The sequence below is a fragment of the Neolamprologus multifasciatus genome, chromosome 14 (assembly GCF_963576455.1).
Source record: "Neolamprologus multifasciatus chromosome 14, fNeoMul1.2, whole genome shotgun sequence".
NCBI lineage: Eukaryota > Metazoa > Chordata > Actinopteri > Cichliformes > Cichlidae > Neolamprologus > Neolamprologus multifasciatus.
Window position 1 is genome coordinate 36,375,060 of NC_140452.1, and position 19,240 is coordinate 36,394,299.

The 19,240-nt window shown below is 41.8% G+C and overlaps 1 protein-coding gene across 1 annotated transcript; it reads left to right on the plus strand.

Annotated features, from left to right (window-relative positions):
* The first annotated feature begins 338 nt into the window (after window positions 1-338).
* LOC146504558 (carotenoid-cleaving dioxygenase, mitochondrial-like) lies at window positions 339-6,517 on the plus strand. The gene is made up of 12 exons (XM_085184735.1): window positions 339-746; window positions 838-1,036; window positions 1,124-1,335; window positions 1,414-1,526; window positions 1,652-1,754; window positions 1,830-1,958; window positions 2,166-2,326; window positions 2,974-3,141; window positions 3,266-3,403; window positions 3,679-3,861; window positions 4,461-4,571; window positions 4,736-6,517. Exons 1-12 carry the CDS (start codon window positions 710-712, stop codon window positions 4,850-4,852), a joined length of 1,671 nt encoding a protein of 556 aa, XP_085040861.1. The 5' UTR covers window positions 339-709; the 3' UTR covers window positions 4,853-6,517.
* Window positions 6,518-19,240: the final 12,723 nt, after the last annotated feature.

Here is a 19,240-nt window from a genome sequence, read left to right on the forward strand (position 1 = left end):
ACCTAAAGCTAATTTAAACAAATTTAAGGAAAAAGAAACAAGAGATTTTTTTTTTTCAATTTAATTTGAGATGCTAGCTTTGTGAGGACCCAAATGAACTTCCATCAGTGGCACTCACAGTGTCCTTACTGAAAATGCAGAGTCATCCTGTTCATGGGTCATTCTTTTGATATTGGTGAAATATGATATGTGACAAGTACACAACAGGAACTCATTTTATTTTTTAATGCAGATAACTCAAATGTAAAAGAGCAAGAAAACATTTTATAATGCTTTAATTATTCCAGAAATAGAATATTCCCATTTGAAATATTTTTTTAAAAGATTGCTGTACATCTGCAAAAATACAAAAAAGAAAGAAAATCATCCCTCTAAGCCACTCATCCAAGTTCATCTGGTTTCACCATGCTATATATAACCATGCATATTAAGCTTAACTAAAAGAGTCAAAGGAATGATTTGAAAGACTGGACACGGTTATTTGCTGTTTTTTCCAGTCAGATAAAGTGATCATCTGTTACTGCTTACATTTTTGATTGCCATTTGCGTCTGTTTTGCACAGCGTTAAACAAGCATGAAATCGAACCATAGAAACCTTTTTGCTGTTTCTATGGTACGTGTCAGAAGGACAGTATAAAATCAGGAGTCAGCGTACGAACCAGCAGCATCTCAGAAGAGAGACTAAGCTACAGAAGGCTTAACCACAGCCATGGATACTGTCAAACATCAGAAAAAGAATACTTCAGGTAAACATTAAATGCTACTAGCTGCACACACTAACATTATTTTTACTTAAATTATAACAATGTCCTTTCTGATTATGTTTTTTTCCGACAGCACTCAAAAACTCTAAGTCTGTGAAGAACATCAATCATTACACAAATGTACGCGGTCTGCCTTCTATCGAGAAGATTGTGAGCTCAGTGGAGGACACCCCCAGGCCCATCAGCACCCAGATCATTGGTACAATCCCAGAATGGATCAAAGGAAACTTCCTGAGAAATGGGCCCGGAAAGTTTGAGATCGGAAACCACAAGTGAGTGCTGCATCTTTGTGTGTTTATCCATTCGCTTCAGACATCATGAAGCTCACTCCCCTCTGCATTGCATCTATTTCTCTACAGATTTAACCACTGGTTTGATGGCATGGCTCTCCTGCACCAGTTCAAAATATCAAATGGGCAAGTGACTTACAAAAGCCGCTTCCTGTCCAGCGACAGCTACCAGACCAACAAGGAACACAATCGCATTGCAATATCTGAGTTTGGGACTGTAACCATGCCGGACCCCTGTAAAAATGTCTTCCACCGCTTCCTGTCAAGATTTGAATTACTCAGTGAGTATCTTGAAGACAAAGCAGCCTGTTGATGCACTTGCTATAGAATAAGTAATTCAAAGCTTTCTTTCCCTCTAGAGCCCACAGACAATGCCAATGTGAGTTTTGTGACCTACAAAGGTGACTATTATGTCAGTACAGAAACCAACTTCATGCACAAGGTGGACCCTGACACACTGGAAAATGAAAAGGTACCATGAGTGTAATGATATACGTGCAGCTGAAGTTTTAGTGGCACATGTATCAAACTGTAAAGGTAGTTATAGAAGCAATAAAAACTGCAAACATTTTGTGCCATTGCATTTGTTTGTATTAGGTAGACTGGAGCAAATTCATTGCTGTGAATGGAGCCACAGCACACCCTCATACTGAGCCTGATGGTACGACATACAACATGGGAAATTCCTACACCTCGAAAGGTATTTAAGAAACATCAGATCCATTTCCACACTACAGGTTACGGATGAAAGATCTAACAGTATCTGGCATGACAGGATCATACTACAACATTATCCAAGTGCCACCAACCAAGAAAACAGAAGATGAAACCCTGGAGGGAGCCACAGTGCTGTGCTCAATTCCTTCAGTGGACAAGACCAAACCTTCATACTATCACAGCTTTGGTGAGCAAAAGTCTCATGTAGTGAAGCATGCACATCTTGAATTTGGGAATAAAAAAGCACAGGTATCACAATGGAGTGGTACTCTGAGTTGATGTATGGAATGAAAATGATTTCAATCATTGGTTTTCTTATAGTCCTATAGTCTTACTGGAGCTGAGTCCAGCTGCAAAGAATTATAAATAGAAACTTCTTCTCATTTCGTTATAGCAATGTCTGAGAACTACGTGGTGTTCATTGAACAGCCCATCAAGCTGGACCTGCTGAAGATTGTGACAGGGAAGCTACGAAGAAAAAGTATCAGTGATAGCATATTCTGGGACCCGAAATGCAACACAATCTTCCATCTGATCCACAAACACACTGGGAAGGTAGGACTCTAACATGCAAAAATGATTAAGTGATTAAGTAAGGTAAACTTAATTCACAATAAAAAAGTATTCTTCCAAGTCTCATAAGTATTCTTCCTGTGACTTGATTGAATTTTGAGTTGAGTTTTGGTTATTTATTTTTAATGAATGTATTTTATTTTTCTTCTAAGAGAGATACTGAATTTAGGTAAATATTTGAATGTAAAGATAGATTTAGGGTACAAATGTGAAGATATGAAAGCAGTGTTTTGTTGCAAATGCAAAATAAAAGCAACAATAAAAGTGCAGTAAAAACATTTTTGTCATTAAAATCAGCAAATAATCATGACAAATAATAGTAATCTGAATACGGATTATGGTAGCATAACTGAAAAATAAAGAGGAAGGGGCTAAAAGCAAGTTTCTGTCTGACACCTGATGCTCTGTATCTGTATGCTAGATGATTTATGTTACAAACATTTCAGAAAAAACTAATAAATGTTCAGTTTAGTTAATAAAACTTTTTTTTTTGCATTTGCATTTGCATAAATGTGAAATAATATTTAAGTCACATTGATAAAATATTAAGTACCATTATTTGACTTGAGCTAGAACGCAGAACTGAACTAGTGCCACAGTGCATTTCCATTGTTGTTTTTGTGTTTCAGGTAAGCTCCATCAAGTATCTTGCAAAGCCACTATCAACCTTCCATCAGATCAATGCGTTTGAGGAGGATGGATTCTTGATCATAGATTTGTGTGCATCAGATGATGGCCAGGCAATCGCAAACTACAACATCCAGAACATGCGCAAGTCTGGAGAAGCGCTTGATGAGGTAAGTTAGTTAAGTAATGCTCATTACTGACTTTCCTGTGCAGTTTATGGAAAATCCTTAGGCTGCTTTTGGTTTACCTGAAGAAAAGATGGTTTGTTGAAGTTAACAAGATCTTCCTCGTCAGGTGTACAACACCTTGAGTAGAGCCTTCCCCCGGCGATTTGTGCTGCCTCTCAATGTTGACCGCGACACACCCTACAACCAGAACCTGATTACCCGGCCAAACAGCATAGCTACTTCTGTAAGAATTGCCAAGAACAAGGTATTAATGTACAGCCATCAGCACGTTACAGAATGTATATGTTTAATTTATCCGTTTCATTTTAATTTTTCACACAAACATTAAGATTTTATCAGTCTTAAGGTAGTTAAAATTTAAAACCTACTTCTTCTTTCTTTGGAACTTATTTAAATTCTGACTTCTATATAAACTCTTAATTGGACTTTGCTACATGTTGACATTTTAATAGCACTTTCACTACCTGAATCTCAGTGATTACCTGTGTTGCTTTTTTTGTTTTTTTTAAACCTGTGCAGGTGTTTTGTACCCATGAGGACCTCCATGGGGAGGATCTCCATGAATACGGAGGTCTGGAGTTTCCTCAGATCAACTACCACAGATTCAACACCCATCCCTACCGCTACTTCTATGGCTGTGGCTTTAGACACCTTGTAGGGGACACGCTGATTAAGATGGATCTCCACGGAAATCGCATGAAGGCATGTTGTTTTATTGGAGCAAAGAAAAGAGAGCTCGCATTTCCAATCTGTGGAACAAGTTAACCCCCACAACTGAAATCAACAGTTTCCAGATAGAACCAATTATATCTGTTTCTATTTTAGTTCATTCACAAAGTATATTTGCTGAGATTTAAAATTTTAATAAAAAATGTATCGCACACTTACTGTGTAGTGACAGCTGTGACATTTAAAAAAGCATTCAGGGAGCGCAACTCACCCCAAAGGGGAAAGGGTTATATTAAAGTGTTTTATGCTGATGTCAGCCTTGGTAATACAGAAATCTAGTGTAGTATATTATTGTAGTATATTGTAGTATGTATATGGAGTAACATACTCCATATGGAGTAACTAGTTATATACCAGGCCTCAGGGGAGGCCTGGTATATAACTAGTATAAGACTGAAGACAATCCATAAACATTGTGGGTAATATGGAGTTAACAAACAGTAAACAAAGTTAGAGAGGACTGTCCCACAGGTATTGAGATAGCATTGTTATTGTGATTTTTCTTTTATCATCATGAATGTGATATAAATGTGATATTGTGACAGCCCTGGTGTGTAAATGTTCCCTCACAGGTGTGGGAACATCCTGGTCAGTATCCATCTGAGCCGGTCTTTGTTCCCTCTCCTAATGCTACAGAGGAGGATGATGGTGTCATCATGTCTGTGGTCATCACTCCAGACGAGGTTAGTCAGGCTCAGCCATTTTGGACAGGGTACTCTTTATAGATACAGTTTCCTCATACAAATGTAAAACATGGCTGAGCACGAGCTTGGAGGTCGTGCCGTTGTGTTTTCTACACCGTCTTGTACACCAAGTATTTCTTTACCCATGTCTCTGTTCTCTCCAGGACAAGAGTACATTCCTTCTGGTGTTAGATGCCAAGACATTCGAGGAGCTGGGCAGGGCGGTGGTACCTGTCAACATCCCCTATGGCTTCCACGGGACATTCAATGCCACGGCTTAGACGTCTGATGGATGTACATGTGACTTCACGGGGACACACCTACACTGTGTACATGTTGACTTAAAAGCAAAGACCCTCACTTAAAGAATTCCTTTATGTTCATGGCATAGTGATATGTTAAAGCATACATGCCTTTTTTCAGACTTAAGGTTTTATTAAGTGTCGATATAATCCGTGTTGAAATAAAATCCTTTGTTTCTATTGTTTTTCCTCAGCTATCTGTAAATGAAAGTCGTGAGGGTTTTTAAATATCTGCTATTTCAATGCATGAAACGGCAGATATAAAAACACTAGTTTCATTTGGATACGTGGCAAAATGAAACTAGTGTCTTTATATCTGCTATTTCATGCATTGTGATTGCTATAAAAAAAATTCAGTAAAACTGATTTTATGACACTGGAAATGTACACTTTGGCACAGGACACACATGTTGGAAAAACCTCTGTGACTTTAAAATGTACAATTTCAGAAAAATCCAAGAGTCACTGAGCCTTCTGTCAATAAATGAATTCAATTCAATTCAATTCAATTTTATTTATATAGCACCAAATCACAACAAAAGTCGCCTCAAGGCGCTTCATAGATACAGAGAAAAACCCAACAATCATATGACCCCCTATGAGCAACCACTTTGGCGACAGCGGGAAGGAAAAACTCCCTTTTAACAGGAAGAAACCTCCAGCAGAACCAGGCTCAGGGAGGGGCGGCCATCTGCTGCGACCGGTTGGTGTGAGAGAAGGAAGACAGGATAAAGACATGCTGTGGAAGAGAGACAGAGATTAATAACAGATATGATTCAATGCAGAGAGGTCTGATAACACATAGTGAGTGAGAAAGGTGACTGGAAAGGAAAAACTCAATGCATCATGGGAATCCCCGGCAGCCTACGTCTATTGCAGCATAACTAAGGGAGGATTCAGGGTCACCTGGTCCAGCCCTAACTATATGCTTTAGCAAAAAGGAAAGTTTGAAGCCTAATCTTGAAAGTAGAGATAGTGTCTGTCTCCTGAATCCAAACTGGAAGCTGGTTCCACAGAAGAGGGGCCTGAAAACTGAAGGCTCTGCCTCCCATTCTACTTTTAAATACTCTAGGAACAACAAGTAGTTCTGCAGTGTGAGAGCGAAGTGCTCTAATAGGGTGATATGGTACTACAAGGTCATTAAGATAAGATGGGGCCTGATTATTTAAGACCTTGTATGTGAGGAGCAGGATTTTGAATTCTGGATTTAACAGGAAGCCAAAACAGGAGAAATCTGCTCTCTCTTTCTAGTCCCTGTCAGGAGTCTTGCTGCAGCATTTTGGATTAACTGAAGGCTTTTCAGGGAGTTTTTAGGACTTCCTGATAATAATAAATTACAGTCGTCCAAACTGGAAGTAATAAATGCATGAACTAGTTTTTCAGCGTCACTCTGAGACAGGATATTTCTAACTTTAGAGATGTTGCACAAACGGAAGATAGCAGTCTTACATATTTGTTTAATATGTAAATTGAAGGACATGTCCTGGTCAAAAATGACTCCAAGGTTCCTCACAGTGTTACTGGAGGCCAAGGTAATGCCATCCAGAGTAAGATTCTGGTTAGATACCATATTTCTAAGATTTTCAGCGCCGAGTACAATAACCTCAGTTTGATCTGAATTAAGAAGCAGAAAGTTAGCGGCCATCCAGGTCTTTATGTCTGATTGTTGACACGTTGATGGTTTGGAGGAAGTAATTATTGAAGTTAACTCAGAAAGATCAATTGGAGAAAAAGAGTCTAACTTAACATCAATGGTACTAAGAGTAGCTGTAGATAATATTACATCTGTAGGATGATTATTGGTAATTTTTTCTCTAATGATAAAAATTTTATTTGTGAAGAAGTTCATGAAGTCATTACTAGTTAACGTTAAAGGGATGGTTGGCTCAACAGAGCTCTGACTTTTTGTCAGCCTGGCTACAGTGCTGAAGAGAAACCTGGGGTTGTTCTTATTTTCTTCAATCAGTGACGAATAGTAAGATGTTCTGGCTTTGTAGAGGGCTTTCTTATAAAGCAGCAAACTATTTCTCCAGGCTAAATGATAATCCTCTAAATTTGTGACACGCCATTTCCTCTCCAGCTTACGAGTCATCTGCTTTAGGCTACGTGTTTGAGAATTATACCACGGAGTCAGGTACTTCTGATTAGAGACCTTAGTTTTCACAGGAGCTACAGTATCCAGAGTCGTACGTAGTGAGGAGGTAAAATTATTAACAAGATAATCGACCTCTGTTGGAGCAGCGTTCAGGTAGCTGCTCTGCTTTATGTTGGTACAGGTCATTGAAGATGATAACAGTGGGTGGATTATATTCTTAAACTTAGTTACAGCGCTTTCAGAAAGACATCTACTGTGATAAAGTCTACTCTCCACTGCTGTGTCATCTCTCAGACAGGAGAGGGTTTTCAGGAAACACTGTTAAATGTTCAGTTTCTATGCCATATGTTAAAACAAGATCTAGAGTGTGATTAAAGTGGCGGGTGGGTTCTTTTACATTTTGACAGAAGCCAATTGAGTCTAATAACAGATTAAATTCCATGTTGAGGCTGTCATTTTTAGCATCTACGTGGATGTTAAAATCACCCACAATAATTATTTTATCTGAGCTCAGAACTAAATCAGATAAAAAGTCTGAGAAATCAGACAGAAACTCTGTGTAAGGCCCAGGTGGACGATCGATGATAACAAGTAAGACTGGTTTCTGAGTTTCACAGCTGGGGTGGACAAGGCTAAGCATCAGGCTTTCAAATGAATTAAAAGTCTGTCTAGGTCTTTGGTTGATTAATAGGCTGGTGTGAAAAATTGCTGCCACACCGCCCCCTCGGCCTGTGCTTCGAGGTTTCTGGTAGTTAGAATGACTCGGGGGTGTTGATTCATTTAAACTAACATAATCATCCTGCTGCAACCAGGTTTCTGTAAGGCAGAGTAAATCAATTTGTTGATCAATTATTAAGTCTAACAGACTCTTGGAGGAGAGAGACCTAATATTTAATCCACATTTCACTGTTTTACTCTTTGGTTCAGATGTGGATACTGTATTGTTCTTTCTTTGTAATTATTTATGTTTAAGTTGTTTATTGCTGGTTTTTAGTTTGTTTTTTGTCCTTTTGGGAGCTGACACAGTCTCTATGGAGATGGGTTTTTGGGGGGTAGCAGGAGGAGAGAAGCTGCATAGAGGCGTGTAAGACTGCAACTCTGCTTCCTGGTCCCAACTCTGGATAGTCATATTTTGGGGGGTTTAATAAATTTGTCCATATTTCTAGAAATGAGAGCTGCTCCATCCAAAGTGGGATGGATGCCATCTCTCCTAACAAGACCAGGTTTCCTCCAGAAGGTTTGCCGATTATCTATGAAGCCCACATCGTTTCTGGGACACCACTCAGACAGACAGCAATTTAAGGAGAACATGCGGCTAAACATGTCACTCCTGGTCTGATTGGGGAGGGGACCAGAGAAAACTACAGAGTCCAACATTGTTTTGGCAAAGTTACACACGATTCAATATTGATTTTAGTGACCTCCAATTGGCGTAACCGGGTGTCATTACTGCCGATGTGAATTATGATTTTACTGAATTTACGTTTACCCTTAGCCAGCAGTTTTAAATTTCCTTCAATGTCGCCTGCTCTGGCCCCTGGAAGACAATTGACTATGGTTGCCGGTGTCTCTAGCTTCACATGTCTGAGAACAGAATCACCAATTACCAGAGTTTGACCCCCGGCGGGTGTGTCGCCGAGTGGGGAAAAACGGTTAGACACCAACGGGTTGGTGGTGTACCTGGGGCTTCTGTTCAGGACTATGCTTCCTCCTCACTGTCACCCAGCCGCCCTCTTTCCCCAGCTGCTTGGGGTCTGCCGGGGAACAGCTAGCAGGGCTTACGCTATTTTCGGCTGCACCAGCTACAGGGGCCTGGCTAGCTACGGGTGAATGAAGGGTGCGAAGCCGAGTCTCCAATTCAGTAATCCCTGGCCTCCAGAGCTGCAAATATGCTACATTTGTTACAGATATCATTACTGCTAAAGGAGACCGAGGAGTAACTAAACATCTGACACAATGAGCAAGAAAGTTCAGGAGGGACAGGTGAAGTAGCCATGGTGCTAACGAGTCGGCTACGAGCTAAGCTAAGCTAGCAAAACAGTACAGAGACAGTGAGTGAATACTTTGGTTATAAATTAGGTAGTGAGTACACAGAAAGTGTGCTTCGGATGAAGCACGTGAAGATTATACTATGAAAATAGAATGTATTTAAAAGTTTTTAATTAAATTAAATTGCTAAGCAGATAAGCTACTCAGAAACACCACTGTGTTTGAGCAGGAACAGGAAGTGATACTCTACCACAGAGCGAGCGAACACCAAGTGACAGCGCCACCAAGAGTGCAGGATCAGATGCTTCTTCTTCTTCAGTCAAGTTTAACGGCAGCTTGCATCCAAAACTGTTGCATTACTGCCACCTCCTGGCTGTTAATCGTCCGTCATTCCTGAATCCTCAGATCCTCTTGATGAGACCAGTATTTTTTCAAAAAAAACGAAAAACCACCACTTTCCCTTCACCATGACTCAACTCTTTAACCTCTCGTTCAAACGTAAGTTCCCTTCCACCACTCATTTCACCCCACATCACCCTCCTGTGACTTGCATACTTCCTGCAACTAAGGAGTACATGCTCAACTGTCTCCATATCAGTTCACCCATCACACAACCCAGTCGGATGTTTTCCTATCCTAAAAAGAGTACCATTTAAAAAGCAGTGGCCTGTTCGTATTCTACTGACAACAACCTCCTCCTGTCTCTTCAATCCGCTACTCTTCTTAGCTTCTATTGTGTTTTGCACCCTATATAAATGTTTCCCTTTTGTTTCATTATCCCATGCCATTTGCCAGAAGTTCCTACTTTCTGTCCAAACTACATTTTCCCTTCAGATTTTGACAGTGGTATCTGTGCATCTATATCAACTCTTTGAACAGCTGCTTTGGCCAGGATCAGATGCTATGTCTATGAAGCTGCATTTAAACATCTGGCAACAATATTTATTCTCATTTTAGCAGGATATTTTACAGCAACATACAGGGGAGGAGGAATCCCCACCAGCCATGGTTTCTCATTGTAGAGGCGATATACGGTTTCTAACTTGCGTTTTAGTCCAATGTGGCACATTGTGCATAGTGCCCGCTAGATGAACTGCAATGTGTTCTTCATAGACTTTGGGTAGTTGAAAAACAGTGTGTATGAAAGTCCAAAAGATAATCGCTCTCCATCTTCAGTGAGGTTGGACTGAGAGCTTGGGATATGTTTTTATAACCTAACCCTGCTTTAAACCTCTCCACAATTTTATCCCTTACTTCTCAGTTGTGTTCCTTGATCATCATGATGGATTTTGGTCACTCTCACAAACATCGGAGGCCTTTACAGAACAGCGTAAAGGGGGCTGAATAAATACTCACACCACACTTTTCAAATTTTTATTTGTGAAAAATGTTGAAAACCATATATCGTTTTCCTTCCACTTCACATGGTTAAGTATGCTTTACTTTGTGTTGATGTACCATAAAATTCCCTCAAAGTGTGAAGTCTGGAAAACTTTAAGCGTTATGAATACTATTTTAAGGCACAATAATTTGTAGCATAAAAAATTATTAGAGTGATTAGAGACTACATAAAATTATTGTATTGTGTTTTTTTTTCTTTTTTCTTTTATTGTGTGGCTTTTTTGAACATGTTAGAGTAATAGAATAAGCTTATTTAATCAAACCCTTTCCTATTATTTGTACTAATTGTACTAATAATCATCACTGTTTCTTCATGTTTATACCATATCCTATCATAAATCCTTCCTTTTAATCCTTTAAAGGCTCCTTTAAAGAGCCGTAGGCTGTGGATCTCTTAAGATCTCACTGTTGGGTTTGTAAGGCCATGTTACTCCTAAATTTCTATCTTGTTCAAAGAGAAGATATAAAACAAAGTTCTAAGCTAATTGACCTTAGTGTTCTCCTTTTTTAAAAAGAATTGATAAGAGAATCGATAAGAGAATCGAATCGTTAAACAGAATCGAAAATGGAATCGGAATCGTAAAAATCTTATCAATACCCATCCCTAAGTGTGGCATTATTAAAATCCCCAGAAGCCATGAGGGTGGACTGTTTGCAGATCACTGATAATCTTGTAAAGTTCACTGAGTGTTCCACTAGCTTTAGCATTAGTGCTAGCACTGGGTGGGATGTAAACAGCAATGATGATTACCACAGTAAACTCTCTTGGGATATAAAACGGCCTGCATCTGACTGCTAAGACCTCCATAAGTTCTGAACAATGCACAGACACAATCGCTGCATTCCTACACCAGCTGTTATTGATGTAAACACACAGTCCACCGCCGCGCATCTTGCCCGATGGTAGGGTGTGTGTTGGCGCAGTAGCTAGCTAGCCCGTCTAGCTGGACAGTGTGGTCTGGAATGCCTCAGTGTAGCCATGTTTCAGAAAAATAAGAACACAGCAGTGTCTTGTTTTTTCCCCAGGAGTTTAGTAGTAGTCTCAAACACTCCAGTTTATTTTCTATGGAGCGCACGTTGGAGAGCAGAACTGAGGGGAGCACAGGTCGGCTATGGTTAGCTTTTAGCCTATCATGGATCCCGGCTCGCTTACCACGTTTCCGCTTCCTCGCACACTGTTTTCGATGGACTTCCGGGCAGACACTACGATGTCATGGCGCTGTAACCCATCTGTTCTCAGCTTGCAGAATGCCGTAGCAGCGCACTTTCTCCAGCATGTCTCCATCTGGTTGAGTTCACTAGCTAAATCCAGAAGTTGTTGGTGGTTATGGATGTGTTTGTTGTCGTGGCAGATTTCTTTTCTGATGTATTAATCATTTATTTTAATTATGTGACATTAGTAATAGTAATATCACTTTCTCACTTTAGTATAGCAAGATCACTCCTGTCACCAGTTGTATGCATGCACGTAGAATATTATCACAAGTGGACCCCAAGTTTTATTGCACCTTCACAGTGGACCCATTGTCAAGGTCAACTTTAGGTCAAGTTTATTTATGTAGCACATTTCAAACAGCCGATGCTGCACAAAGTGCTTAACAATATGAAAGTGGCATTAAAAAGCAACAATGTAATACAATAATAACAGTATAAAACAATAATAGGACAATAAAAGAATTAAAACAATAACTAAAACTATTTCAAATAAGACCAAAATGCTTGGGTCATAGTGTGTTAAAAGCCAGGGCATAAAAATGTGTCTTTAGTAATGATTTAAATTGCTCAACTGTTTGTGCAGATCTAATATTTAGGGGGAGACTATTCCAAAGTCTGGGACCTGCCACAGAGAAGGATCTATCACCACAAGATTTGAGACAAGTCCGTGGGATGGACAGCATTAATTTTGAGCTAGACCTCGTAGTTTTGCCTGGAGTATAAGCAGAGAGGAGCTCAGGCAGGTAAGGAGGGGCTCGGGCATTAAGTGACTTAAAAACAAAAAGTAAAAGTTTAAATTGGATCCTGTAGGAGACAGGAAGCCAGTGCGAAGAAGCTAAAACTGGGGTTATATGCTCTCTCCATTTGCTACCAGTTAGCAGGCAAGCAGCTGTATTTTGAACCATCTGAAGACGATCGATGGTGACCTGATCTAGACCATAATACAATGAATTGCAGTAGTCCAATCTGCAAGTAAGGAAAAGGTGAATAACACGCTCAAAGACGTTAGCTGGGAGGTATGGCTTTACCTTGGCTAGCTGTCTTAACTGAAAGAAGCAGGACTGAACTACTGCACTCACCTGCTTATTCAGTTGTAGACTTGAAGATCTCCAGACACCCTGTTCATGGGAGGTGATGGGTGGTCGTAACTTTTCTTAGAGTGGGAGGGGGTCAAGGATGAGCTGGACTGAAGGTATAGGGATACATGAAGTACTGTGGAATGTTCTTTGTTTGAGAGTGTCTGTGCGTGTGTATATAAGATGAGCAACCCCACCCAAATTTCAGAGATGATCCTAGTGTTTGGCTGGGATGTTTCTCTCCATATTGCATTGTGTTTATTAAACCCACAGGTTATTGTTAAAATTTCCACAACATTGTCTGTATTTCTGATGCACATTACAGATTTAGATTAAACCAGGACTCAAATAGAACTTAAGTAAAAACATGAAATCGCATCATGGTTTGGACCTGGTGTGGTCGCTGCGACCTAGCACGGTGCCATTTTTTTTAAATGGTGCAAATGTTGGCGCTTCCAGGTTATTGGTCCAATAAGGACATGGTTATTGACTTCAGGAAGACATCCCCCCATCCTGCACTAACAGTGGTAAATGGTGCATCCATTGAACTGGTGGACAGTTATAAGTTTTTGGGGGTTGTTCTTGATAAGGCTCTGTCCTTTGAGTCACATGTTGCTGCTACAGTAAAAAAGGTTCAACAAAGACTGTACTTTTTAAGGAGGTTGAGAGGTTTTAATGTTTCATCTGAAATGATGACTCTTTTTTTATAAAAGTTTTATTGAATCTGTTTTAACCTTCTGTATCATTGCTTGGTACGGTAATATGTCCCTGAATAATAAGACCAGACTTAACAACCTGGTTAAAGTGGCTGGCAAGATTTCAGGGAGGTCTCAGGTCCAGCTTGTGGACTTTTATAACAGGCAGGTGCTGAAGAAGGCAACCTCTGTCCTGTTGTGTTCAGATCATCCTCTCTTTAATGATTTTCAACTGCTTCCATCAGGTCGTCGTTATAAAGTGCCTGCAGTGAAGACAAAGAGACATAGATTGTCTTTTGTACCTAGTGCTATTATCAATAACACTAAACCATAAGTGTTGTTGCCATTGCACATTGCACTTTTTTGATGAAAAATCTAGGTTGTTTTATCAGGCTTATATTATATTCTTTTGGTGAGTGTATGTGATGTGTTGGTTGTCTGTTTGTTTGTTTGTACGGACATACTGCAAATCAATTTCCCGTTAGGGACAGTAAAGTTACCATTGACCATTGACCATTCGCTTGGGCCCGGAAATTGCATGACACTGGGGTGCGATGGCTGCAGCCGGAACCATCAGAGGAGGAGACCCGAATGTTGGATAATATTCTGCTGGAGCAGTTTGTGGAGGGGGTGCTGGTGGAGACAGCTAGATAACGTGTTCTCTCTCCTGAACATCTCTCATCGAGGATCATTTTGAAACTCAGCCTAGCGTGATGGTGCATTCATGGCTCTGCAGGCTTCCTGAATATAAAAGGCAAATTATTCAGAAGTAACTGGCCAAAATGCTGAAAATGGGAGTAATAGAAGAGTCATACAGTGCCTGGTGTAGACCCATAGTTCTTGTGATGAAGAAAGATGGGTCTATACGGTTCTGTGATGGCAATCGCAAGGTGAATGAAATGTCATGCTTTGATGCTTATCCCATGCCCCGGGTCGACGAGCTCCTGGACCAGTTGGGCACGGTCTGTTTTTTCACAACACTGGATTTAACTGAGGGCCACTGGCAGATTCCCTTGTCTGTGGAGTCCAAGAAAAAAAAAAACGGCCTTCTCCAATCCGTACAGTTTATACCAGTTCATTACACTTCCATTCGGCTTGTTTGGAGCTCCAGCCACCTTCCAGTGCTTCATCGACCGGGTGCTGTGGCCGCACGCCTCATATGGAGGCGAGATGATGTGATCATCCATAGTGTCACCTGAGCGGAGCATGTCCAGCGAGTGGTCACGGTCCAGGATTCCCAAAGGCAGGCGGGGCTCACAGCCAACCCAAAGAAGTGTGCAGTTGGACGGAAGGAGGTACAGAGGTACAACTTTGGGGCTGGGCAAGAGCATCCACAGGTGGAGAAAACAGCAGCACCCTGCCCATGGCCCAAGACCAAAAAGGAGTTGAGACGGTTCCTGGGGCTGGCTGGTTACCTCCGCCGGTTCGTGCCAGCCCCCTTGACGGATCTCACCCGAAAGGGTGCTAACCTTCGTCCCGCAATCACCACTACCTCAGATCAGAAAGGAAAAAGGAATTACTCACCCGTCTGCCGCTCACTTTACCTGAACCTTATCGATGTCAAACTAGCTAGCAAGCTGCATCTCCCCTTGTTGCCCTTAAACCCACCCATTCCTGCCACAGCTCTAAATAACCAGGTATTCACCACTATTGCCATCAAACTGAACCCATTAATGTAATCACATCAGGCAACCACCAGGCACCATCCAGCAGGCTTCACAATCTGTCTCGGCCAGAGAGGGAGTCTATGGAAAAATACATTCAAAGGTACCGGGTAGCTGTAATAATCCATCCGTCCTCATCCCTGATAGGTGCTGTTTTTTTCTGTGTCTAAGAATTGAATGAAATGGGGTTGAATGAAATGATTAATTATTAAGAATAAATACCCTCTCCTGCTCATAAGTTCGGCCTTTTGAACCCATCCATGTTGCTACAGTGTTTACCAAACTTGATCACTAAAATGCCTACCACTTAGTCGGCATCTGACACAGGGACAAAAATGGAAGACAGCTTTCAACACCCCATTAGGTCATTTCAAGTACCTTGTCATGCCATTCGGCCTTTCAATCGCACCTACAGTGTTCCAAGCTCTAGTCAACGATGTTCTCAGAGACTTCTTAAATATTTTTGTTTGTTTACCTTGATGACATTCTGATCTTTTCCAAGGACCTTCAGGAGCACCAAGTTCATATCTGCACAGTTCTATAGCGGCTCCTGGAAAATTGCCTGTATGTCAAGCAATGTTCCCTCTAATTTTTCATGTGTCTGAGCGAACGCACAAACTCCCTGAGCAATCCCTTGGACCACTGTGAGCAACAGCAGACGTGTGCACTGTGGTCACGCCAGCATCGAATCCATCCAAGTTACATGGTTTATTAAAATAATCAAATTACAGCACTTACATTTATGTGCTTTTAATTAACTGCTTTAGCCCACATGAAAATTTAAAAAAAAATCCAGTCCATGACCTGTGTAGTGTGTTAACACTATTGAAAGTAAAAATAACTTGAACTCCAATTTTGAAAACACAACTTTCTTTCTTTCTTTCTTTTTTTTTTTTTTATAAAGGTCTGACTTGTATTATGAGTATGAATCTGTGGTCTGGGAGAGAGTCCTGTAACTCTCTGTCTGCAAAATACAGTATATAAAGACCAATGCTGGGCAATTAATTATATAGTTAATTCTTCAAAAAAGTTACTGAGGTTTGCAAACAACAAAGTTTTTTGCAGCTGTTTACCTAAAAATGCAGCCAAGGCGTTTTTTAAACAAACATTTCAAAATATTTACAGAACAATCAGCTGTTTTGCATCAAATCTGATGCCACACAAATTATTTGTGCCACTCCAAAAAATAATTTCTGTCCACTATGAGATAAAGGAGAACAACAGCCTGATACCTGCAGGCCTGACAACAGGAGATGTATCACTGCTGTAACACCTGTAACATTCAGCAGTTGCCTCATTGTTCTGACACGCACAACAAAACTATTGACTACAATACACACTAACTACACACTAACTACACAAGATTTGCTTTAAACGTCACAAATCTCTCACATCTCAAAACCGCCGACACTCCTAAGACGTCCTTCCGTTTCTTAACAACTAAATGCCATGTTTTGATTGGCCGACATGGTACATTTTTCGACCAATGGGAAAGGGTGGGGGGTGTTTTGGTTTCATCTTTGTTCACAGGCTTTCGAGCGTTTTCCTTATAAAACGCAGTTTTTACCGTTTCTTCCCGCAGTAAATATAAACAACGATAGCATTCAGGAAGAAAAACAAACACTGCATATATATTTTTTTTTATCACAACTCTGGTTTTACGTGGCCTATCAACACAATTTAAAAACTGGTATAAAGTCCACACTTTTTCCGTCAGTTGTTCCGTCTGTCCTGCTCACATCTCCAATGGTTGTACACGCTGTCATTAACGTGGCTTCACTCCACATCAGCCACGCCGCTTTGCTAGCTAAAACACCGGTGTCGGCACATAAGGACGCTGTCATAGCCTGTCAACAACGTTGATTAGCTGCGCATATACGTGAATGTGAATCGCGTGATTGGCTGGACTATGGGATAAGGTGGCATCGTACTTATCCCATACTGGAGCAGCCAGTCACTTACTGACTAAGACTGCAAAACAGAATTGTTAACGTATTTACTTTAATTTCAATTCAGGTTAGAATTTTTTTTTTTTTGTGCGCCACGCAGATTTTTTCTGCGCAGAGACCGTGCCATCAGTGCGCAATTGCGCACGCGCGCAGCTTAGAGGGAACATTGATGTCAAGTGTTACCTCCTGAAACTGCCCTTATGTGGGTGTGGTGTTTTTTCGCTGCCTCCTCCTCTCTCTCTGCCCCTGCCTTCTCCTTTAGGACACACCTGCTGCTCATCTGCCCTCGTTTACCACCAATTACCCTCAGAGGTGATATAAGCTGGAGGAGAGCAGTGTGGGTGTGGGAGAGGCTTCTGGTGGATTTCCTCTGTGCTGGTCAGTGTGTGAGTCTGGTCTAGGTGTGGAAAAGGCCTGCTGTGTGTGACCAGCCCCACCGTGCGTGGCTCTTTGTGAGTAGTTCTTAACTGAGCAGTGGTTTCCCTTAAGTGACGGCGGCCTCCATTATTTTGTTTGGCCTGCCTGGTTATTGTTAATAGCAGCGTTGCTGTCTTTTTCTGTTGAAGCCTTATAGTTGTTTTCTTTGTTGAAGTGGTCACTATCTCTTTGGGTGACCTGTCTGATTTATCATTAAAGCGGCGTTGCTATCTCTTTTTGTTGTCACTGTTTGTATGAATATTGAGTTAATTGATTATAATAAAGATATATTTTGTGTTAACTACCTCTGCCTGGTGTTCTTTTCATTTCAACCCAGATCGAACTGTTACTGTCCCCCACCCTCTTCGCCTAGCTTTCATGTGGGGACGTAACAAACTGGGGGCTCGTCCGGGATTTGAATGAAAGGAATTGAGTTGATTACGAGTGTGAACGGGTGTTTGTGTTGTGAGGGTCATTTGACTAGCTGCTGCTCTCCCCGGCTAGCACAGGGGAGTGTCTAGCTGAGCGTTTGCTCTTCCTTCGGACACTCGTTTTTTGTTTTGCCTTTGTTATTTTCGGAGCAAACCCGGGTGGGGATTAATTCTCTGTTGGGGGTAGGCTTTTCAGTGCCTTTGGCACTTGATGATTTGCCTTTAAAGTGGCCTCGAGCCTGGTACGCTCCAGAAGCTGGGTCAGGCTAAATTCTGAGTAGGCAGGACTGGGGGGAGTGTGGGCAGAATTTTAGCTAATGGTTGACTTGACACAACACATTTTATTTCACCGGTTTTTGGTTGTGTAGTGAAGGTGTTGTGTGGCCCTTGAGCGTTAGCTTGTGTTTTGCAGGCCGTTTTGAGTTTTCATGGCCACTTTTGATATTTCTGGGTTTACGGCAGAGCCGTCGCTTGCCCTGCTGGATGTTTGTAGGAAGAGGGATCTGCATGAGGTGGCAACATATTACGGGATCAGTGTCTCCACTGGTCTACGCAAAGTGGAGCTGAAGGCCGCTCTAGTGTCTGGGTTGTTGGAGAAGAGGGTGGTTGTAATGCAAGAACCCCCGAGCACACCCGGTCCGGCTGGACCAAGTGCACTGCCTCATGCTCCAGGCCAGGTTGTAGAACCGTCAGTGTCTACACCTGTGGCCCGGGGGCTGCCCGAGGGCGGGCCATTGACGCTGCCCCGTTTTGATCCACTCTCCACCCAGTCATCAGAGGATTCTAAGCAGGATGCTAGGCTGAAAGTCCGTCTGGCTCGTCTCCAGCTGGAAAAGGAGCACCGTGAGAGAGAGAGTTCCAGCTGAAAAGGGAGATGGAGCTTAGGTGTTTGGATACAGAACTGGCTAGGGCTAGGGAGGTTGAGCTGAAGAAGGTGGAGGGGGAGACTAAGGTCAAGCTGCGACAGCTGGAACTCCAGCAGGTCTCCTCCCCTCCTGTGGCGGCCTCGCTGTCACAGACAGAGGTACAGTTTAATGTAGGAAGGAATAGTCGTCTGGTCCCTGTATTTCGTGACACTGAGGTGGAGATTTATTTCGAATCATTTGAGCGGATAGCGACAGCCTTGCGTTGGCCGCGGGATGCGTGGGCCATCCTGCTGCAGTGCAAGCTGGTGGGTAAGGCACAGGAAGTTTGTTCGTCGTTGTCCGCTGAGTGCATTTTGGATTACGACAAACTGAAAAGTGCCATCCTGTTAGCCTACGGACTGGTCCCCGAGGCTTATAGGCAGCGGTTTCGGGGGTTGAAAAAGGTGCAGAGTCAATCCTTCCTGGACTTCGTGAGGTAAAAGAGTGCCCTCTTTGACCGATGGTGTATGGCCTGTAAAGCTGCAGACCTAGTTTCGGTACGGGAGTTAATTCTCATTGAGGAATTTAAA